Raw genomic sequence first — 24,269 nt, forward strand, 5'->3', positions numbered from 1 at the left:
AAGTCAATTTTCAAATTATTTCCCACGCTTACTCATTCTTGTTACATTTACAAAATAAAAAGATTCAGATAATTTAGAAGAAAATTTAAAAACTTCATGTTTTCAAAACATTATCATCTTTACATACCGATCAAAAAATAGTTAAATATTTATTTTAATATTTATAACAATCGATAATATAAAAAATTAGTTTGATTTTTTAAAAATTATTTTTCAAGATTTTTTACTTCATATGTTTCTTGTTTCTATATTCTTCTGGATATAAATTGCGTTTCATCAGGATATCGCGACGCGCCGTTTGGGAACTTCTGCTTCGAAGTGATCATTATCGTATCGCGATAACGCGTATATATATCTAATTCTATCGCTAGTATCTCTTACGATTATTATCGTTACGGTTATTATACACTTCGTCAAAGTGCTCCGTATTTTCGGAGATCTTACGACCTACCTATCATTCGATGATGATTAAGCAATCGATATACATTGCGTGCTTTCACGATATTTCGCGTGAGATTATTTCCTCTCACTGTGAAACATACGCAATAATTATTGTACACGATTTTAGGAAACGTTCCGAACGAAGGAGCGTTTTGTCTCGCAACGAAACGTGTGTTCGAACTCGTCAAGGAAGGCTCACGTGATACAGTCGATCTGCCGATCACGTCGGCGAATGATGCTTGTAGCAGCAGAACTCACGTGTGGGTGTGCGCGCGTGCGTGAACGTACTCAGACTCGAGCGGATCCGGATCGCGACGCTCGACAGGCCAATATTATGTATGTGGCATGACGAGCTGATTCTCATGGGGCGGTCGCGCGAACGACGATTGATTCTGAATATGGATCTGCAACTGCTTCTGCTGGGCCTGTAGTTGCGCTAGCGCTGCGGGCGGCGCAAACGCGGGATAGGCCAGAGTGGTGGTTAGGCACTCGTTATGTTCCTCCAAAGAATTCTGAGCATAGTGCAGCACTAGGTGTTTCAGGGTCTCGTGAATGTTGTATGGCTCGGCGAAGCCGTAACCGCGCTCGGTAGCGTATATTATGCAATGCTGTACCGTATCGTTGCACCTGTAACATCATGATTCTCGAATAACACATGGCACAAATCGCGAAACCATCCCGGTCAATGAAATACGATTTTTAAAACTGGATTATTCAAATTCTCGAGGGAAACCTTGAGAGGATTAACTTTCGTTTTAAATGGTCCATACCATTAGGTTATTTCTACTATTAGCTATATTATAATCTCGCGCGTTATATATAATTATCTACTTTCATTTATTTTTTATTTAAACTACACGTCATACTTGTATAAAAATATAGATGATACTTACACTATAGAAAGTGCGTACTGGCCAGTTCTCGATCGACGAACAAGGAAGGTACCATCGGGCCGGCCCTTTAGAATAAGATCAGCATCAGAACGAGAACCTTTCAAAAACAGCCACGTTTTCTCATCGGAATGAATTGCAAAGTCCACCTCCTCTTTGTTCTGCTTTATTTCATTCTTCTTTAACCATCTGCAATGTTCGAATGAATTGAATCAGTTTTTCAATGTAAAAATAAAAGGAAATTTTTGACAACAGACCGAATAAAAGAATACATACTGAGAATGGCGATCCTTTTGCCGCACAAGTACCCCAATCTCTGACTTCAGCTTGTACATTTCTCTCTCAAGGGTCCTGTAGTAAGCGATCTGTTGTTTCAGACTCTCATCCAGTTGTTCTTTGCTATCTTCTAAGGCCTTCAGTCTTCGCTTCAACAATTCTGAATTGTCTGTCAAACTGTTATTACAAAAATATAATAACAAGATTAATTGATTATAATTAATAATCTCTACTTTATATTATTTGCTGTATAAGATCTCGGAAATATTATCATCAATGCAATCATAATGGAACACTATAGAAAATTTCACTTCTAAAATTTCATAAAAATTTGAAAGTGTAAGTATCTTTAGAGAGCATTAACAACAGAGTACTCACGTAGAAATTTCATGAGGCTGAGCTTCTATCTTGCACCTTTCTTGCAACTTTATCTGTTCCTCAAACATCTTGATGGCCTCTGTGAAGGCTTCCAATGCATTACGCTTCAACTGAACTTCGTAGGCCGTTTTGCTATACAAATCCGAACAATGTTGATACTGCCGGATTGTATCATTTATATCTTTATCTAACTCGAAATATTTCTGTCTGACTTTTGCCATGTCGGTCGTATTTGCGATCTCGTCATCCTATTTTTCAGACAAACACAAGATAGAAAGTTCAAGGATGAACATAATACAATTATTTCGTGAACCAGAAAGTTATAGGAAGGTACCTGTTGAAATCGCGATACCGGATAAAGCAACTTAATATCCAGCACCGAATTATACTGTGCGAGCGAGCAGTTCCTATAGTAGTCGACCAGCTCGATGACCGAGTGGAAGTTATAGGGATCCGAAAATCCATATTTTCCATTTCGGTGACTGATCTTGATGAGTTTGTTGGTCCCGCCTTTACGCAGCGTTAGAGTGTACTCGCCACCCTTGGAAGACGCATTGCGTACCAGAAAGGTGCCATCCGGTGAGTCGATCATCATCTCGTTTACGTCATCCCTCGTGATTTCACCCCAATACCATTCAGCTTCCTGTAGCGTGCGCGGCCTAGAATTTTTTCAGCGATATTTACAATTAGTCATTTGTACCATATAATTACAAATAATTACCATAAATCTTAGAAGTTAACTATAGAAGAAAAAAGAACTAAAACCAAGTATAGGATTAAAGTTAAATTGATAGAAAGATTAAAATTCAAGTTTATAATGTGGAATTAGAACTAGAAACTTCTAACTTAGATTAAGATTTGGATTGAAATCAGAATCGAATTTGAAGATCACCTATGCGGCTGTTGGTCCTTGCCAGTATCCGCACCAGGTGCCGTTTTGTCTACAGCTTCGTCTTCAAGAACCGGGAACGGATCCAAAATCGGAAACTGTGGTCTCGAAACTTTACGTGGCGGCAATTGCGGGGGACTGGCAAACTCCGGTAGCCTCTCGCTCCAATCGCCGTGTAATAGTAGCAATTCCATTATGCGTATGTGTGCCTCCGTGTTGTGAACAACTTGGCTGTAAAATTGCGCAGTGCAAAGTGCTAAATTCTTCGTAATCAAAGACATATTACGAGTGTTCTATCAGACAAGTAATCTTATCTATTAGTAGTAATATAGTCGTAAAACCAGTTAATTTTTTTATCGCAAATATGACAGTATTATATCGTTATGTAATGATATTATATCCTGAAATTTACAAGGTGCTTTTTGCGAGAGAAAATGAAATAATCCAATACTAGCAAACTAGAAAGTGACATTCTTTTAATTGAATTAACCCGCTAGTCGACGAGATGAAAAGCAATCTATTACTAGCGTCCTCGAAAATACCGATGTTTTTTTTTTAGTCACTAGTACGTCGTCAGTAAAAAAAAGGGATCGTGTGAACCACGCTCTACTCTCAACTCTTTCCCTATGACTAAAAGAATCCACGTGGCACTCACATGATTCGCTCCCAGGGCGGCCTGAGAAATATATGACAGAGAACTTGTACAAGGATGGTCGGTGGTTCCGTGTAGCCCCTTCCGTGCTGCAACTGACAGATGCGACAGAAATGTGCCATCAAATGGCACAATGTGCTACGATGATGTTCCGGTAGCTCCGCTACTAATTGATTGAGACGCGTTGCGCACTGCTCGTCGCTTCTCATACCTGTGAGACCAAAACAAATTCGTACGACTTTCGGAATCGAACGACGAATTATAACCATTGATGAAAAATTTGATAACCGGTTTAAAAAAAAGTATTTAATTAAGAAATATATACTTACTCGACGCATCCAGAAATCTGTCGTACCATTGCACCGGGATTACTGGGTCTGGCAATTCACGTAGAAACTTTTTCAAGACACTGGCGATACATTGGGGAGTGTACGGACTTAAATCCGCGTTACAGACATCTGAAAAGATTATGTTACGTTGCTCTATATTTAGCTCATTGCAAAAAATAAATATTAATCATATCAGTAACTGCTCAAAAAACATAATATAATTAATTATATTGATATGATTATTTTATCGCTTTTAATTCAACCGATACAACTGATAAAAACGTGATTTTTTAAGTTATTACCACGAATGAGTTAAGTGAACATTACTCTATTAATTATTATCAAACGTAAATTAATTTAACTTTATAAAAAAATATCAAATCAACATAATTTAAAAAAGATGAGGAGTTTTAAAAATATCAACAAAATCATTATAATAAAAGTAATTTTTTTAAAAGTTGTAAAACGAAAACGACAAAAGAGAAATTTGATCATGTTAAGTATATATTCTCTTTGCCAATACTATTTAATTAGTCAATAATATATTAATATAATCAATTACTGTGCACAAGAAATTTCGAAAAGAACATCTCTAGTTAGGAGCTTCGTTTATCTCAAATATTATCTGCAATCTACTTAAATTCCTATCTATTTGTGCAATCCAATTTTTTTCTCCTATTAAGTTTTACAGTTCGAATTCTTTTTACAAGAATTGTGAAAGAAATATATTTAAATGAATTAAAATGATAATAAGCAAATATATATTTAGTCGATAAACTCTCAGTTCGTTGAACGCGATTTCCCGATGTTAGGCAGACAACTGACATGTTGCAGCGGTTAAATCTGCACAATATAATACACGATATAATACAGACAGCAGCAGTCTCTGTCTTTCTCAGGAAATGTGTAAGTTTTCTTAACATTATTCCGAAAACAACTGATTCATACGCCGTGCAACGTCGCGAGAAACTTTAAAAGAAATTTCGAGGCTATATATGTATAAATGTTGGGACTTATCGGTAAATGCAGCCGGATCTTTGTCTCTCAAAGCGCGAAAGGAGCTCGCTCATTCGTTGTCCCTGAAATCTGGATCTGTCGCGCAAAATATAAGCGTGCTTTTCTGGCGCCCTCCCTCAGAATCTCAGAATGGAGGGGGTTCTCCACAATGCAGCATGCATTTGGTGGCGCGCCTCGACATTTTTGCAACCCGCGAGCCAAACATTGTGGCACGACTGCCGGCTATTTATAGCACGCGTGATCGCGCGATCCGACCTGCCGGCCGGCCACGGCGCGGCGCGCCCGTCTTACCTTCGTTCAGCTTCTGTCGCAGCTCGAGGGTCTGCTCATTAGGTGGGCTGCTGTGGTAAACTTTGTAGAGGTCCAGCGTCGTGTCGGCGAACGCCTGCTCCTCGAGGGCGCGGGTACATCGCTCCACCAGAATCGGCGCCGCACGGCTGGCGGTGTCAAATTGCGAGCACAGCGCGAGGCCGAACACTGCAAATTGTGTGACAAACATTCGTGGCTATTCCGTGAATTCTTTGCACGCGTCCGGCACGAACTACGTCGTGGCCGGAGAGAATTTTGAAACGCGAGACGTACCTTAGGCACGCTGCGCCGAGCCTGAGGTGCGTCTCGCGTTTCAAAATTCTCTGCTGTGTGCCATGCCTGAGGTACTCGCCTCTTTCCAAACGAGAAATTTATAAAAGCTAAAATCTTCGTCCCTCTAAATCCAGATCTACAATAAGTGATTTAAGCCTTAAGCCGTAAGAAATTGACCAATTACAGTCGAATTCTAGGAGAATGGCTTAATACTTAAAACTCTATTTGTAGATCCGGGGTGACGCAACATTGTCATCGATTACGGCTAAACAAACATTCCTTCATATAATATCGTATACTTGATTTATTCTCCCTCTTTCTCTTTCGCTCGTTTTAGAGTCGAGGCACGTCGTGCGAGACGCGATCGATCGCTGGATGAAGCAAGTGCAGCGCTTCTCTTTATCCATGAGGCCGCGAAATTCAGTGAGGACAGAGCGACGAAATTGCGTAACGCCGCGATCGTGGAATACTATCGGAGCAGAAGAATTCCTGACGATACCCCGCAGATTTTCGCGCTCAAGCGGACAAGCCGCTCCTCGTTGTTTTATCGCCTACGGCCGCCCGCGCCTCCTTTCTTCAATCGTCCCGTCTCTCCGCTCCTTCCTCTCTCTCCTCTTTTTTTTCCCCCTCTTCGTTTTATTACGGCTGACGAACCTTTGACTTTATTTTCGCGCGAGGATATACGGCGCGATCATATTTTCAGACATGATCCCGTTTTCTCTCTCGCTTTCTCTGTCTCCCGCTAATACCCGCGCGTACACACGCCACTTGTACAATCAAAGATGCGTGCATTATGATGTGTGAGAGAGAGAGAGAGAGAGAGAGAACGAGCGGAGAGAACATTGTGTAGGAGGGGCAAGAGGAGGAGGAGGAAAGAAATTTATTTTTACGACCGCGACGGCGACGTCTTGTTTCTTCATGACCGTATCTTCTTCTTGTTCTTTTGGAGGACGAGTGACCGAAAAGAGAGAGAGAGAGAGAGAGAGAGAGAGAGAGAGAGAAGGGAGGGAGAACAAAAAGTCAGAATTAAAACACGATCTATACGAGAACGTAGGCACGCACGTGAATTTTATGCGCGGATATAAGGCGGAGGTCACAGCCGGGCTATTCGATATTTGTCACGAATTCCAAATGTTACTCGTCGATGCGTGTAACAACGAGAAATCTCGCTGAATCGTGCCGTTGTACTCCGATAAATCAACGGCACGAGTAAATACGTGAGATACGCGAAGCACTCGGATTTTGGACGCGATTTGCAGGTTCCGAGACTCGGCTTTAACCCTTTGTTGCTTGTACGGGGTGTTTAAGATAGTCTTGTAAATTCGCTAAATATATTTAAATGCTATTTATACACTTTATTACTCTCTAAAGCTTTTGGAGTGAAATCTTATTTTATAAAGTAAAAATTGAACCAGTCTTGAAAAAGAGTAGCTTAATTTTTAATCATTAAGAATAAGATTTCACTCTTCGGAGTGACAATTCAGTCTAAAAGTTTTAGAGAGAGTATATTTATGTAAATTGTTTCACAAAAATTAAGAAAGATTTATTATATTTATTTTTATCTAAAGAATGTACAGAATATTATATCAATCTTTATTTAAGTGTAAATTGTCAAAGAAAATAATGAAAATTTAAATATAATATAGAAATATTAGAAATATCCTATATATGCGAGTAATTACAAAAAAAACCATGCGAGGCTGACTTGGTGTCGATTTCCGCGCTTAAATTTTGACGATTTGAGATTTCAACAATTTCGGATTTTGACAAATTGATAAATCAGGAAAACCCAGGAGATTATAAAAATTACGTGTTGTGATTTCTCTGCAGCGTACAGTTAATGTGTGTGCAAGAAGTATGTACGTAACCAGAAGTGCGTTACAAAAATAGCATAAGCACTGAGAGAAAAGTTTTTAGTACTCATGACTATATTAACTGCATAGTAAAATAATAGTTATTAGCTAATAATAGTTATTAGCAACTTCATTTTTATAGTTATTACTCTACAATATTAGCATAATAATATTTATAATTTTATGTAAACAGAACACATGGTTGTCCTCGAAAACGATTATAATTTTATAGCCAACTGTAAGTTCTTTTTTTATATACAATTACGTAAATATTACATAGTTCTATACAAAAATTGTATAATTATTACTATTGACATTATAACAGTAATGGCTACCAAAATAGAGTAATCGTAATATTTTACCATGCAATTACAGTCACAAATATCAGAAATATTTCTCTCATTGAGCGAAATATCGAGTCGATATGCAATTAGAGGCTCAAGCCGATCGCCGCGTCATTTTCAATCAACTTTCCAGACGCGGAGGCAGGTGCAATTTGTGCGGGATCGTCAATGTCGAAGTCGCAACCGCGAGTGCGCGCGGCCTCCGCACGTGACTCGAATTTTTATTCGGCAGAGAAGCGTAATTGTCCACCGTTGCACCTCCACGCGCGCGTGGCTCGACCGGGTCGTGCTGACGACTCGCCCGCGCGTGTATAAGCGATTAAACGCCACCAATTACTACAAATCAACCGGAGCCGACGCGACAATCGCGCGCGCGCGCGCACGCGAAAAAGGTGCGGCGCATCGCGAGCGGTTTTTTTCTTCAACGCGGAATTAGATTTCCCACGATCCCTCAGAAGTAGTGTTACTTTTTTAAGAATATATAATCTTCGTAAAATCTTCTGGTCATTAATTAAAATTTTATATTTATAAAATTATATTAATAAGAATTGTTAATAAAAATTATTTTCTTAAAGTTTTATTTGATTAAATACCTACATTCTTTAACACACAAAAAATTTTTTTTTTGTTTTCGCCTTTGGATCTTTTTTCAAAAAATATAATGTATTCTTTTCTTGTGATTCAGATATGATAATCTTACTCAAGAAGCCATGATCTCCGAAGTCATTAAAACGAGAATTGATTAGATTCGATCTCCTCCCACAACAGATTTCCGGATGAAGCGGATAACGAAATCAAAGCGCAATTAACGTCCTGCATACTCGTGGAGCGTCCCCGAAACTCTCATTCTCTTTCCAATAGTTGTCCACTGTGTCGCGGAAATGCACCCAGTCCATTAATATCATGAAATTATATCAATTCTCTTATCGTTATTCGTCGCAGCCACGAATTGGCGTCGCGGACAAACGACGTTATCAGCGGGACGATAATTCCGAGCGATCGATGCACCGTCGCGCAGTGTGTACAAACGCAATTGGCGACGGGGGAACGGTTAGAATAAATGAATGAGGGGGGACAGCGCGCGGGGCGACGGGGTGACATGGCCCTGAAGACTGGCGCCGCACTCGCGGTTTTGCTATGCACAAATATTCGATTCCGTCATTCGCGCCGCGGCGTGTGCAGCGTTAATTCAATGCATCGCTGGAGGCGCACGTTGACGGCACGAGCGTTGAGCCTTGCTTACGTTGTCTTTGCTGATTATCGTCGTCTGGGGGTATTCGCACCGTTTAACCATCTCTCGCCGTCAAAGGCACACATCGCACCTCCAACTGGCGACCGGGCGTAACTTGAGAAAATTTCCGGTGTTCTAAGAGCTCGGTTTATCGGTACAAGAATGAAGAACTAATAATAATTGTTGGTAAAAAAAAACTATTCGGTAGATAACACAAGGTGTCTTGACAGCTATAACTCATGAAATGTCATTTATAAATGTAAAATGTTAAAAAAGATAAAATTCTTTCCCTAAATTTCGATTTTTTCCCCAGAAATATATTTTGTACAAAATGTATATAAATGTATATAAAATAATAATATATATTCGCTTGTTTGGTAAAAAAGTACAACTTGATAAAAAAATCAAACACAACTGAAAAAGTAGCATTTTTGAGATGGACAAAAAATCAACACACTGTAAAGACATATTTCTTGTTAGAGAAAATGATACATTTGTAATTTTCATCGCAATATATCGCTAAAAAGCAAAAGTATCCTCTACTTAAGTTCGTAATAATTGTTTATTAAAAGATATCTTTTAAGTTTTTTAAACGGAAAAAGGAATGTTATCGGCGCTAAAATAGTTATAGAAAAACGTCGCATTTAGTGTTAAGCCATTTTTTAAAACGTTCAAAAATTCAAAATTAAAAAAATTTTTTCCTAAGAAAAATTACTAATTTCGAAAAGTGTTACTTTTCTACCAAAGAAACAATATATACATATATATATCACAAAGTATAAAATATTACAAAAGATAAAATCTCTCTTAACATCGATTCCCTCCGAAAACTGTTTCGTTACTCTGGGAACGAATATACTTTAACGTTTTGTATACGGAAATGCGAATGTTGACAGAGTTGCGGAAGTACAATCGTAAAGATCGAATCGGAATAAATTCAATCCGGTGAAATGCTGTAGACTGCCGTATTCTTGCAACGTCACACCATATGTAGATATTAGTTTTTGCGAAGTGTAGAACGCATTGCAAAGCGAGACCTGCAAAACCCATATTGAAACTTGTATTCTCGGTTAAGGATTATTAAATGCCAGCAAGTGAGACGACTCCTACGCGACCGCGACGCGGAGGGATTTCAATGGAAGAAAGCCGTCAGCCATGAGGTGCAAGCCTCCGTAAAATGATCCAGGTTATCATAACGAGGTGTGAGCGCGCGACCAGGCGCCAGGACGGGCGTCCTTGCCGTCAACTCGAATACGAGATATTGCCACGCAGCTGATTACGATGCCAGCAATCGTGTTTCTGACGCAATGTCTCTCCCGCCTTTGAAGAGACAACTAAATTTTTCAGCGTCTTTCCGTGTTCTATTAGAGACACGATGAAGGATTAATGGGCGGTGCCACGCTGTAAAATTTGCAACGGCGACTGCGGCGATCCGAGCGACGTGACTTACCTGAAGTAAACCTGCTGATACGATTGTCCGAGTCGACCGATATGCAATTGGAAGGTAAACCCGTCGCTGAACACGTCCTGTGAGAGACCAGCCCGCAATCTGCGCAACGTAGAAAATTCGCGAGATCAACAACGCAAAAAACGCACATAGTTTTCTTTTTTTTTTTCCAGTTCACTTGTACTGGTTTCAGAATTTTATCCAGAGCGATTGTCATGCAAGAATAAACACGAATGTTAGATATTTAACGATGATGGAATTTGACAACTCTCGTATAAAAATCTTTTTTTTACAGGTTATGTAATTTTTGAAAGATACACATGTTATAAATTCATTAAGAACGGTCATTAATCTAAAGAATTCATTAGAAATAGAGCAATATAATTTGTAATTCTTTCAAGAGCGCAAAGAAAGTCGGCGATTACGAAGGAATTAAAATGCGCGAAGTGATTCAATCGAGCTCTTTCGCACGTCACCAGTAAAGTTCAATTTATTCAAAAAGATACCCAGCGGATTAGGATTCAAAAAAGATCGATGTCGATAAAGGACGGAAACGTACCTTGGCAGAGGAAGCCCTGATGTAAAAGGCCCCTGAGGTATTTATGGCATTTGCCGCACTTCTCCAACACGCTGAAGCTGTGCGGCATGAGGTTGTGCGCGTTATTGGCCAGGTTGTTGCCCGGATAGTTGACTCCGAGGGAACAGGCCGATTCGACGGCGACGCCGGGTGTCGGCGTCGTCGTGTTGACCGTCGAACCCATCGTCTCCATCGCCACCGGAGGCGGTGGCAACGTTTTGCAGAGTTCCTCGATGCACACCAAAATGTTCCTCTGATGAAATTCATCTTTTATACCCATATTCTGCAACAAGAAATCATACGACGATGTCTCGCATGTACTCGAATGGAGAAAGACACACCGATCCGGTTCTTTTAAGACATGTTACGGTTTGAATTTAATCTTCTCGAGACGACGACGGAACTCCAAATAGAAAAAAAAAAAAAACGTTGCAAGGAGAAATGAAATGCTAATGTAATTAAAAGAACGATATTCTGCTTCATATATTTAAATGTTTAATTTTACTTGCATGATTCGAATAAATAAATATATTATCATAAATGATATAATTTCAAATATTAAAATATGTTTAATGACTTTATGATATCAATGTCTTTCACGTAAATTGATGAATCATTATAACTCATCATAGTGACTCTCCATAATGAAGACGCTATAATTCTGTATAGCAGACTACCAAGAGACGTCTTAAACACGTCTAAAGAATGTTCCAAAAACGTCCTTCGGATGAAGTGAGCTGTGTATAGGATTAGTTTAGAAATAAAACTATTTCCAAATCTGTTTCATAAAAAAAAATAATTCCTCACATCATTGAATATTATTTAAAATACTCGAAGAAAAAAGAATAAAGTTAAAACATGAGACTAACATTTGCGAAATTTGAATTCCAATAAATTTAAATAACTGTATTTTCAAGATCGATTTAATTAATTTAGAAATATCATTATACTTGTAGTATATTATATTGAAACATAATTTATGTAATATATTGCATACAATAAATATTTTATTACGATTCTATAATATAAAAGCTGTAAAATGATGATTTTGCGACTTGAAGACACAACTTCAGACACGTAACTTTTTATCGATTTAATGTCGTTCGCGTCACAGAAAATGGCGGGGTCCTTCGGGACCAATTCTACAGAATCACGGACCGAAAGAGACTCTTTCGCCGCGCTGACGGTGAAAACGTGCGAGTATGACAGTTGTAAATCTGCTAGAATGTAGCACAAGTTAAGATCGCGACGCCGCGACTATAAAGAGCGGGTATATAACGCGTGACAAAGTCAAGCGTGGAGACAGTTACACAGTGACTAATGAGGGAAAATAATACTCTTGTCATAAATAACCCAGGCGCTAACAAGAGTTCAACGTTTCGGAGATAGCGGACCGATTAAGATCCACTGGCCCACTTTTTCGCCGACGGAAATCATCGTCTGGTCATTCATAAACAGAATAATTTTGCCAGTTCTTCATCAAAATGCTTCGCCTGTAATATATCACCGCAAAATTCTATAAAAAATTTAATTAGTCGTGATTTTTCGATGTGATCGTTTAAGGATATCTGAAAGCATTGCCAAAAATATAAAATATTTCATAGATTATTTTATTATTAAGTCTGAGTATCTGTGCAAAAAAACTTTAGCTCAATCTTCTTACTGATTTAAAAGTTAATTAATTATTTTGTTTGCCTTGATTTTTTTTTGTAAAATCACATTTTTAAGCAAAAATACTTATTTTTCGAATCTGAAGTCATAGCATACGAATTAAATCAAATTTTTTATACATACTAATATTCGTACAAAAGTTGATTCGGATCCATTCATTCATTTAAAAGTTATAAAATATGGTCATTTTGCTGCATAAAGTTATTATAAGCCAACTTGTTTATTCTATTTTTTGCAGTTATCTTAAGGCGTATTTATTACAAGACAAACATTTTTTGGCTAATATTTTTTAGATATACAAAACATCCTTAAAATCCGTTTTAATCCATTTTTATGCTTTTTTTTTAATGAATATAATTCAATAGCAACAGGCAGCTTCGGATTCTCGATTGAGGGAGTTTCAATTTTCTTAATTCTTAAGGAAGTGTTCTTTCATCGTTGGTTATAAAAAAAAAAAAATCAATACATGCGGTACCGCACACCGCAGAATACATTTTGCATTTTATTTCGTAATTATATTATTATGTACGCCACACACTTTTTATGTGTTTTTAAGTCAGTATCCAGTATTGGTATATGACCTGTTCAACAAATTTACTGCAAGTTTCAGACTTTCTGAGTCCAGCCCCCACGGAGAGATCGTTCGCGATCGTTCGCGTTATAAATTACAGTGTGCCGCCTCCCTTTTCGCGAACGAAGCCGCGGAAAATACTCTCTAAGAATGGCGAATATCGCAAAAAGAGCGAAAAGGATAGAGATAATTCGCGGGTACCGCAGCGGTAAATCAGTCAAGGGGGACGTTGAGGAGTCGGGAGCACCGCGCTCGTAAAAGGGGTGAACACACGCCGAACGGGCGATCGTAATTTATACGCGTCGTTACGACCCTCTCGCTCGCTCTCTTTCACCGCGTTCTCTCTCCCAGCAGGCATCTCGTTTACCCTAGAGCACGGCCAAGGCAACAGGTGTCGGGTGTGCACCGCTGCACGATACCTGCACCGGCGAAGAGGTATAATGCACCCCGCGGTTCGCGAGTTTGCGATGCGAGTCGCATTCGCGTAATGGAGACCTTCGAGAGAACCCGAAAGGCTTTTGTCATCTGTTACAGTCACTTCAATTGCGAATCCGTATCTCTGTTGCGGAGAATACGTCATACCGCGTTAATGGCTTGGATCGGTGTCTTTGATTGTTCAGGAATGCCACTTGTGGAATGTCGACAGTAGCTGCTCGACGTGTCATTTCGCATATTTTAAATAATAAAAAAAGAAGAGAGAAAAAAATAAGAGAGTATTACGGGATCGCGAAATATTTTCGCTGGAGGAAAATTAAATATCTAAAATGCCGAAAAATATCGGCATAGAGACAGGATAGCGTAAATTTAAAATAATTCTCCTTTAAAAAAACATTTAAAAAAAAATATATATATATATACGCTGCTCTATATAATTATATCTATCATTAAATATTCTTTGAGAGAGTATCAATTTCAAAGCGGCTAATTAAAAAAATAGCTAAAATTATAGCTGAAACAAATATGATAATTATAGAATAGCTTATACAAATCGTCAATATAATCACAACTAAAACATAACTCTCATTCGTACGAAGTAAAATGATGAAAATTCCATATTTTTACGTTTCTTAGCGTCCACCTCTCGTGAAACATGCAAATGTGTTAAGAACTCGTCAAATGTGCTAACAAGCCGCTCGCGATTATAGAGATGTGAGAGTTAAAAATGTTCGCAACCTTCGTGTGATGTAGAATGATATACGTCAATGAATTGCATACTTGCTGCTGGGCGCGCTTGATGAGATAATCGTCGAGCGATTATTCGCGCGTTAATCACGTTATCTTAATCGACCTATGTCGATCGATTCAATATCGATGCGATCGTGAATAGATCCAGGAAGTCGTCTGTTAATATTGCCCTGCTGAATCACTTGACCGCAGCTTTCTTTCCATCTTCGTGTCATAATTTGAATTCTCCGCATTTGTGCTACAAAATTCACGTTACAAGCATGGCGCAAAAAGGCTTGATCAGAGCATTTTAACATACCGTCGATGCATCTGATCGAGAAAATTACGTTTCCTGTAATAACTAGTTTACAAATTTTGATTAATTTTTAATATAAGAAAAGGAAACAATTTTTTTAACGTATTTTTGGGCGCTAAATTTGAATCTGCCACCAAATAAATTCCATCAGGTCGAAGTTTTGAAATATAGCATGTCAATTTTAAGATGTATCAATTTTTAAGATAGGTATATCATTTCTTTCCGAATTTAGGTGCGATTAGAGATCCTATAACAAAGTTTGCCCACGATAAACTTTTGAACAGCCATTATTTTTGTCAGCTTCAGTAATTTAGAATGAGTAAGATAGCATAAGTTAAAATGAGATATAAAAGACAATATATATGTACACCCTTTTTCGCTCTTTTGATAAAATTGTTCGTGGTCAGACTCTGTTATAGGGTCTCTAGATGCGACAAGTGATGAACAAAGTGAACATTTTCACCAGGATTTGATGATAATTGAGAAATATTATTACGGATATTAGAATGAGAACATGGCGATTATTGCTAGACTCTAATACATGAAATCGATTTAAAGTCATATAAAAAAAACAAAAATTAATCTCTCAACACTTCTGATTTGTTGTTTTATAATTTCAAATAAAACAACTACATATTGAAAAAAATTTTTATTTTTTCTTATATCTCAAAAATCAGATCTGATGGAAATATTTCAATGACAGATTCGGGATCAGCATCGAAAATTATCCTAGAAATAGTCTTCATTTCTTGCACAAAACCTTGAAAATTAGTGTAATTTAACGACTTGATCTTGAAATTTATAGCGTCTCGTTTAAAAGGAATACGGAAAGAATTTTTGCTAAAGTATCTAAAAATTTAGCTAAATACTGATTTGAAAATAATTTTGTTGAACCATCAAAATAATTACGTACACATTTCAAGAATAAGTATAATGCTGCAAAAAGTTTTGACATTCTAGCAACTATATAAGTTTGAGCGTCTTACATAATTATTTTGATGGTCCAATAAAATTATTTTCAGATTTGTATCTAGCCAAATTTTTAAGTGCGTTAGCAAAACCATATATTTTCCGTGTACAGATTTAAAAATATTGAAAAGTGAAACATATTCATTATAAATGTACATGTTAAATATACATATTCTTTAAATATAAAATCCTATAAAAGCGAGAGAGGACGTCAACGTAAAATTTAAATGTCACGTTACGCTGCGAATTCTCTGTACCCGTGCAATGTACATTTCAAACAGTCGATCCTTTGATAAAAGACGCGGCTTCTCTCCAAAGAGAGAAGAGGAAGCTGTATAAAAGGGAGAACTCGAAGAGAAAAGTTGAACGGGAACGGAAAATAGACGTGAATGTGATTTCATTTTACGTAAATTGTCTCTGTACCGCAAAAAAAAAAAATATAAATCCGGTTCTATACAGAAAGCACTTCCGGCAGCTGGTTTCTTTTTCAAATAATTTGGCTATGCGCGCGTGCACACGTTCTCGCACGATAGCACGCTATTTCGGTCGGCGCCACGGCGCGCAGTGGGCTAAACGCTATTATTAGCGGCGACAAGCCGGCAAAAGTAAAGTGATCGATATATTACGCGGCCGTGCGAGAACGCGGCGATAAAATTTGACGCGCTCGTTATTTTATTCCAAGTGCCAAGAAACGCTCGGGAAGAATTCATCGCTTTGCGACGGGAAGAGAATTTGCACGAAGTACTCGAGGATACGAGCGCACTTTGCACATCCCCCGTTTATTTCTCGCGCAAACAAAACGTCAAGGAGCACTATAAAAAGTAAATTTTATTTTAGAAAGGTTCGCCATAAGTCACTTCAATAAAATAATTCCTCGGTAACGGCTTTCTAACTGATGTGTCTGACATAAAATAAATTCTAAAATAAATTCTTCATGAAACTGAATTGAAAAGAATCCCCTAGGAAAGCAATGGTGAATTCCTGAAACGCCTCCGTGAAAAATATTAAGGGAGACATATTCTTTTATTGTCTCGCCACGTGTTCGTAGCGGGAAAATCTGCTTGAAGGACAAGTTGAGTGGGAGACTCAAACAATTTCTCGCACTAAAAGAACATTCAGTGTCGATTTACGAGTCAATTAGTATGATAATATGCGATTTACGCTCGAAGTAGCCTTGGCGAGACGCGCACTTTTGCCCTGCGAGGAACACGCAGAGGCTAAGTTCATGAGGATCCTTATATGATGAAGATCGATAATCGAAAAACCGGCACTCTAAGAGAAATTTCTCAATTTATCCGACGTACTAATTCCCATGGAAGAGTATAAAAGTTGGCAGCAACTTCATTTCCAAATCGAAAAACATCGGAGTGAGTAAGGAGAGATTCTTCTGGTTCTTCAAGATCAATCCAAAGCATCACAATAACGATGAAAACGAACGAATTCCGAATGCAATATTATAGAAAGAACAGTTTTAATTAAGTATCTCAAAATTTAGTTATATATATATATATATCTGAAAATAATTGTGTTTAAATTATTAAAATAATTATGTAGTATTAAACTGGTTATTGCTGTTATTAGAATATCAAAACTTTTTGCAACATTGCTCATTATGCTTTCCATAATTATTTTGATGGTCCAACAAAATTATTTTCAATACTGTATACCTACACTGTTAAATTCATAACATTAAATTTGAATTTTTTAATTTTAATCATTTTTACAAATCATCACACTGCTCTTACGTAATATATCGTTAATTCAACAAACAATGGAGTTAAATAATTTAATTTAAAAAACGTGTTAAATTTAATTCAAATTTACTGTATTATTTACTAAATGTATACGATGTTATTTTATTACTTACTAAACGCATATGAACGTTATTTACTTTAAAATTAATCAGAAATGGAGTGATCAAAATTTTGGCACACATAAAAGTTAAAAATTAACAAAATATAATTACTTAACTCAAGAAATTAGATTAACATTGTATCTTCAACATTTAACAGTGAAGCTAAATTAGATACTTTAGCAAAACCGTTCCATGTAATTTCACAACAATCTAGTAACGTTACCGCAAAATCAGTGGACAGACGATTCGATCTCTCTAATTAACGTACCCTAATTTTAGTCTTAGTCCGCGCTCGGATTTTCAGGCGTGATTCCATTGTGAATTTTTGCAATTCAAACCGCTTTTATTATACCGCCCGCACGAACGAACGAGCGCAATTACTTGCCTCGCGCCGCCGCCACCGTGGAAAACGCGGGTGTAATTACAGTTCGAAGAAACGCCCGTTTTCCCACGGCGAACATCGGAGAACTTGAGCCAATACGGCCGACCGATGTAATTCGATTGTCCGTCTCGACCCGTTACGCCGCGCGCGGGTCTCTCGCATAATTATGATAATGCGGCGCGTGGTAATGTGCGGGGAAAACGCATGCACGATGCGATCATTACAGCGGCGTAGCTACTGCGCGGCGAGAATGAGAAAAGTTTGTTTCACTATTATCTGCTTCTCTTTCCTGATACATGTATACCTTAAAAATGTCGAAAAATAAAATTATGACATTATATTCTGCTTTTATACTAAACACTTTTAGTATTGTTAAATAAAATATTTCTTAACATTAGGTCTGTTCGGGTTGCTTGCACTTTTTGCACTAAGCATCTTCGCCTTCTTTTTCTTCAATGCCCAGGTATATTTATCTTATTTTAAGTACAAAAATTTTGGGAGATTTCAACGTGCAAACGGATCTATTTCATTCTGTTTTAAAACTAACGCTCTTAATAATATAAAAAATCAAATATTTTTTAATAGTATCAGCAATGTAATCGATATTATACACTTACATGCTTGTCGACGCAAGTATTTTTGAAACTCAAATTTTACGTTAACTAAAATGTATCCTACGCTGAAAAAAAAATGTATCAAATTTTAATAAATATTTGTTTGAACAGTACTAGTTAAATATTTACTGAATATAAACACATACTATATAGTATGTAATTAATAAATGAAAAACCGTTAATTTGATTTAACTATTATATTTCTTTATTTAGTAAACATTCATAAATAAATGTTATATTAATACTATTAAAAACAATTGTTTATTAAAATTTTGTACATTTTTCTCTCAGTAATGATGCAGGAAGATAGTATAATAATATTAATACCCAAGACTTGCATAAGAGAACGCAAATAATCTCAGCTACTCTACTGAATCGTTATGAGCATATAAGTTCTCTGATCACCGAGCATTAAAAGACGGCGCCCTGTAACCAGACGTAAGAAAAAGTGCCTTTGCATTGTGTTCCATAGAATTGTAAAATGCAAATGTTTCGTAAAGTTTATACTTATATCTCGACTTGTATCTCGTATTTTAATTGTGGCAGCATTTATTTAGCATTTTAACTATGCGCCGCGCAGTAATTAAGAGGGAAGAAAATAAAATAAAACTTAATCAGCAGATATAAAAAGTTACATCAGCAGATATATAAAATATCATAAAAACAGCTTCATCTTATAATAAAGTTCAAAAAGTTAAAAAGTTCATCTTATATTAAAGTTGTTTTTGTAATATACATTTTGTAAAAAAATTTTTCTTTATGTTGCACTCTGACGATATTAAAAGCTACGCTTTTATGCAATATTTATCTAATATTTCTTCAACGTGTTATCAATCATAAAATGTACGTTTCATATCTTATCCTTTACAGTTAAAAATAATTTTTAACTCTTTAATAACCAATACTCTTGCTTACAACAAATATATTACAATTTAATTTACTTCTTCTCTCCATTTTATAAGTTCTATTTACAGAGCAGCATCTTTTCAATTTTTTCCATAAGTATATATAATGCATATGTATAAAAAATGCTGCATATGAAGTATTCATATGAAGATGAAAAATTAAAAAGGTATCGTCTTGGGACGGTAAAAAGGAACAGGTTAAAGTAAATTTAATATTTCATATTATTTTGCATAAATATTCTTTAGGATTCAACATAAAGAATTAAAAAAATTTTTTGTCACTAAATGTTCCCTTGTGATGTAGGATAATAATAGCGAAGACGCGATAATAAATATATCATTACTTATGTCGAAATACTGAAAACGCGAAGAGTTATAAATAATGATATTCCGCAGTACAGTAAATTACATATTTCGTGCATTATGCGGTAATTCTACCACAATGTTTTGAACTGATAACAACACAGAAAAACGTCGTGATTGCCGGAAATAGGATAGGCACGTAACGGAATCGGAACAGATGTACAAAAATCATATCGCGACCAACCTTGTCGTCTTAATAAAGACCTCACGTCAAATCGTGGCTATTAAGAAGTTAATAAAAAAACGCGATAAGTGCATGACAGGCAATGACGCGCTGCGCCAATAAAAATGATTTCATTAAATCAAACTCCCTTCTATATTCTTCCATACATAATGTATCGATTTTGTGTGTTAGACTTTACAATAAGCGTGTAATGCTGCGAAAATAAGCTGGACAAGGAATCTTTTTCGCGCAACGATGAGAAGAAGAAAATTACCTAACCGAAAGCATCCGAAAGTTGCGGGTCACTCGCAAACGACGATAAAGAAAAATCGACGCAGAATGGGTGAAAGAGAGAGAGAGAGAGAGATATATACATATCGGGAGGGAGATTCGATAAAGACTCGACTGTGGCGCACCAGCAGACGCTACAGGGCAATTACAAGGTCAACGGGCCAAGGAAAACGTCGTCCAGATACTCTCGACTCGAGGTCATCGTCTCTGCCAAGCACTAGCCGAAGAATTTTCGATCGCGCGATTCCGCCTTCGCTGCCGATCCGAAACGAACGAAGACCAAGGACTGATGATTCAGTACAAAAAGACATCAAATGACTATACCGCTTGCAATAAAAACATTTCGCTCCTGCTACTTTTTTATTTCAGAACTTGAAGTTGTGTGTTAATAGCAAATTTCCGTATAAAAATTCATATGAAACTAGAGTGAAACTCGTATGAAACTATATTCCAATACATTTTTTATAGATACCTGAAGAATATAAAGAAGTCAAAAGAAAAATATCAGCGAATTTCATCCTATTTTTAGTTAATTGGAAAGAGGATTTATTTAATTTCAGAATGTGACAATAAAAATTTAAATAACAATAAAATAGTTTTGAGACAGCTCTTCTCATCCTTTCGAAAATAATAAAAATGTACAATAACGCAGAATAATTAACAGAAAATTTATCGATCATAAGGCAAATAGGCAGTCAAATATAACCACATGCGAGCTTATATATAAATATAAACTAGCAATATATATCAAATTTAAACCTGAAGAATTTGAACATGTGCGCATTCTAAAAGTAGGACTGCTCAGAACAGATTGCTGACAATTGTTTGTCGTAGAATTAAATTTCAATCAAGTGGGACACGAAAATGCAAGGAACTTAATTTGCACTTTTTGCACGATTCGACCTCGTGATTGTGCGTTTCGCGAGCGTTAAGCTAGTCACACACACTTTCCGTAATAGTAACAGTAAGGTTTTCGACCAATCGCGTTGCTCTTACGGTTACGGTTACGGACGATCGAATCGAGCGACGCGATGTGTGACTAGCTTTAGTGTACATCGCAAAAAACGTAGCCCCCCCGTTAAATCGTTTAATTCGCCAAATAGTTTCTACGAACGGAAATCTCTCCGTTCGATAATAAAGTAAATAAACAGTCTTCCACGCAATCGCTTTGCGTAGTAGCTTGATATCGTACTATTACACTACATTAATTCTTACTGCTAATTAGTTCTAATAAGCATCTCATATAAGCTACAGTCACATTTCTCTAAACTAAACCATGGCTGATTAATGGGAAAAGATTAATTAACTGATCAAGAAGAAAATGGTCGGCTATGCAAAACCGCCGGTATTTTTAGATTGTCGGTAACTTCGAAAAAAATATAATAAAGTAATTTGCTATCGACGATAAACTCACGAATGAGGACAGTGCATTATCGCTCATTAAATCGATAACTGTTTCGAGATTAATATATAGTTAATCACGTAGGAATCGATTTAGTCTCACTATTTCATTGTAGTTCGTAAATTTAGAAAAAAAAACTATTGAAAGAAAAATCAAATTCGTTTAGCCTTCACTTGATTTTTTAAAATAGAGGTTACTTTAATTTGTGATTTTCAATCGTAATTATATTTAATCACTTTATGGGTAAATGGATATATCGTATTTTTAATTGATATTGTACACCGCATCGCTTCCAAATTAGTGCAATGATCTTGTAAAAAAAAGCGAAGTTAAGTAGAGTAAATATGTTATAATAATTTCTCACGATATTACCCTACTTCGTTTGATGTCTACCATTCGTTAAATTAAATCATTATAATTTACCTGTTATTATCATAATTACTGTATTATAGTAAAAGTAGAATAAATGGTATGATTTACTAATAAAACAAAAATTATTTTGATTATAATAATTTAATAGTAATAATCACGAATGTCCCACATTTGAAGTTCCTTCGTTCAAGGCGGTTCTCACTCCACTGAATGGCATTAGTTACCTTAATCCGAGATGTATGGACGACCGGTATGCTAATAACTAATTAAGATGATCGGCTTACCATGAGCTTTTCCCGATCCAGATGAAGCAGATCGCTGCCTTTGATGTCCTTCGATTTGAAGACGTCCGCATAGCGGTATAAATTTAGGGCTGACATCCATTCAACTACGTTCAGCGACGTCCACTCACTGACAGGCTGCGAACAGAGAAACGAGACATAAATCGTAGGTGGGCATCGATGGCACAAGAATCAACGACGACTAATCGAGCCAAGTCCACTTGCGCACGAGGAAGCACGTGTACGCACACACGCGTACACTTCGAGGCATATTTATACGGCTTGCTACTTGCTAATCCCGGTTAGATCACGTGAATGATGAAAAAAATTAATTAAAGCAAAGTAGAGCTGACAAATGAGGCAACAACGTAATAATCTTCTAATAAAATGATTTTCATTATTAATTACGATCACGTATTCTATATGAAGTATCTCACTTTGAAAATTACTGGTATAATTTTGTTTAAACCGAGTTTTCAGGAAGTTATCGTTCTTCGCGACCTTCCAATTTTGAGTGTCAAATATATTTATAATATACTTCAGATTAATATTCTATGAAAATAAAATTCATCTCAAATTAATAAGTTAGAGAATAAGATATATGAATAAATTAACTAGAAGTAAGAAAAACGTCAACTACAGTCAAAGTTAGATGTTGAAATAATATTTTTATATGGATTTTATTATTATTTCAGTTGATTGTGTTGCAAGTCAGAAAAGTAATCGGCGTACAGTCATACATCTAAAATAAATGTATTTAAAACATGTCTGTATAGAAATATTATTTCAACATCTAACTTTGACCACAGTTAGCGGCTTCTCTTATTTAGTTGATTCATTTCCAATTATATTAAATGTCATGTATTTATATCCCGTTAGAAGTAATGTATCAAAAGGGTTAAATATAACTATCAGATATATTATAATTTTACTTTTGACAATGGATAAAAATATAATCCGGGAGTATCATTAACAGTAAATCGTGTAAAATCCTTTTAAACGTACATAATTAATCGATTCTTTGCAAGCGGAAGCAGATAATAAGCCAAGATTGTCCCGTTTGCCAGTCGGATCACGCGCTTATTATCCTCGAGATTTTAAAATAAAAATGCATGATCTCCGGCATCGTCACAATCTATTAGAATTTTTGTCTTTTCGTTACCACAATGATATTAATTTCTTTCTGAATTGTGACTTCAGAATCGCTTTACAGAACGAGATTCACACAGCAAATTGAGATAATCGCTTCTTGTTAATCGGTTGAACTGAAAGAGTGAAAGTCGGAATAAAATAAGATAAATCTCTTCTAAGGTAGACGTTTGATTTCAGATATCTAGTTTCCCTTCCTTCAATAAGAAGCAATTCAATTTAACTGAGTACTGTGTTTTCAGAGATTATCGACATTCTCTATTAATTAACGGATGATATATCTTTATAAATAATCTTTTGCAGTGGTATTTTACAACAGTATATAATATCTAATAAAATTGCTAATTGTTATTAACAACATATATTATCAGGTAAAGATAATCCCGATTCACAATTAAGACGTCTTTCGTGTATTTCAGGTATTTTAACGAATTTCATAATAGTTCTTATAATTACTTCCATAATAAATCTATCAATTTCTCTTTAAAAAAGTTTAATTGAAACACTTAATTTGTTTTTATGTGTATATTCGACATGGTTATGGTTCGATTATGATACAGGCTATCTCTATTATGGCGAGCTCTAGAGAACACCTAATCGTATTTTTCCGCATCGTTATACGATTAGTTAACTAAAAACTAACTGCTACAATCACAAAATAGCATTGCGGTTTATTTTATAAATTTCCCAAATTATTCTCTATAAAGCTTTCTCTGAACATCATATACATTAAAAATATATTTATATATTTACCTATAATAGATGAAAAACAAAAATTCAGAAAAAAATAAAAGAACATAATTTATATCAGTCTATTAACGTAAAATCTCTATCGATTTTAATCGAATGAAAGATTCGAATATCATCAATAATTTAATTATTGACGAGTAGTTAA

General features: G+C 36.2%; 1 protein-coding gene across 4 annotated transcripts in view; it reads right to left on the reverse strand.

Moving 5' to 3' along the window:
* Positions 1-236: 236 nt before the first annotated feature.
* The window catches only part of Pi3K21B (phosphatidylinositol 3-kinase regulatory subunit alpha), a 66,178-nt gene continuing 42,145 nt past the window's right edge, over positions 237-24,269 (reverse strand). For 2 of the 4 annotated variants that reach the window (XM_018522060.1, XM_018522058.1), the window contains 12 exons: positions 22,229-22,363; positions 10,889-11,189; positions 10,333-10,431; positions 5,164-5,349; positions 3,856-3,984; positions 3,530-3,737; positions 2,878-3,105; positions 2,320-2,644; positions 1,986-2,233; positions 1,608-1,784; positions 1,335-1,520; positions 237-1,068 (listed from right to left, as the gene is read on the reverse strand). In XM_018522060.1, the coding sequence (XP_018377562.1) occupies positions 774-1,068; positions 1,335-1,520; positions 1,608-1,784; positions 1,986-2,233; positions 2,320-2,644; positions 2,878-3,105; positions 3,530-3,737; positions 3,856-3,984; positions 5,164-5,349; positions 10,333-10,431; positions 10,889-11,189; positions 22,229-22,363 (2,517 nt within the window). In that variant the 3' untranslated portion in view covers positions 237-773. Of the gene's footprint in view, positions 1,069-1,334; positions 1,521-1,607; positions 1,785-1,985; positions 2,234-2,319; positions 2,645-2,877; positions 3,106-3,529; positions 3,765-3,855; positions 3,985-5,163; positions 5,350-10,332; positions 10,432-10,888; positions 11,190-22,228; positions 22,364-24,269 lie in introns of all 4 variants that reach the window. The other 2 variants (XM_018522059.1, XM_018522057.1) reach the window with 1 other exon arrangement.

This window comes from Trachymyrmex cornetzi, unplaced genomic scaffold (assembly GCF_001594075.2).
Source record: "Trachymyrmex cornetzi isolate Tcor2-1 unplaced genomic scaffold, Tcor1.1 scaffold127, whole genome shotgun sequence".
NCBI lineage: Eukaryota > Metazoa > Arthropoda > Insecta > Hymenoptera > Formicidae > Trachymyrmex > Trachymyrmex cornetzi.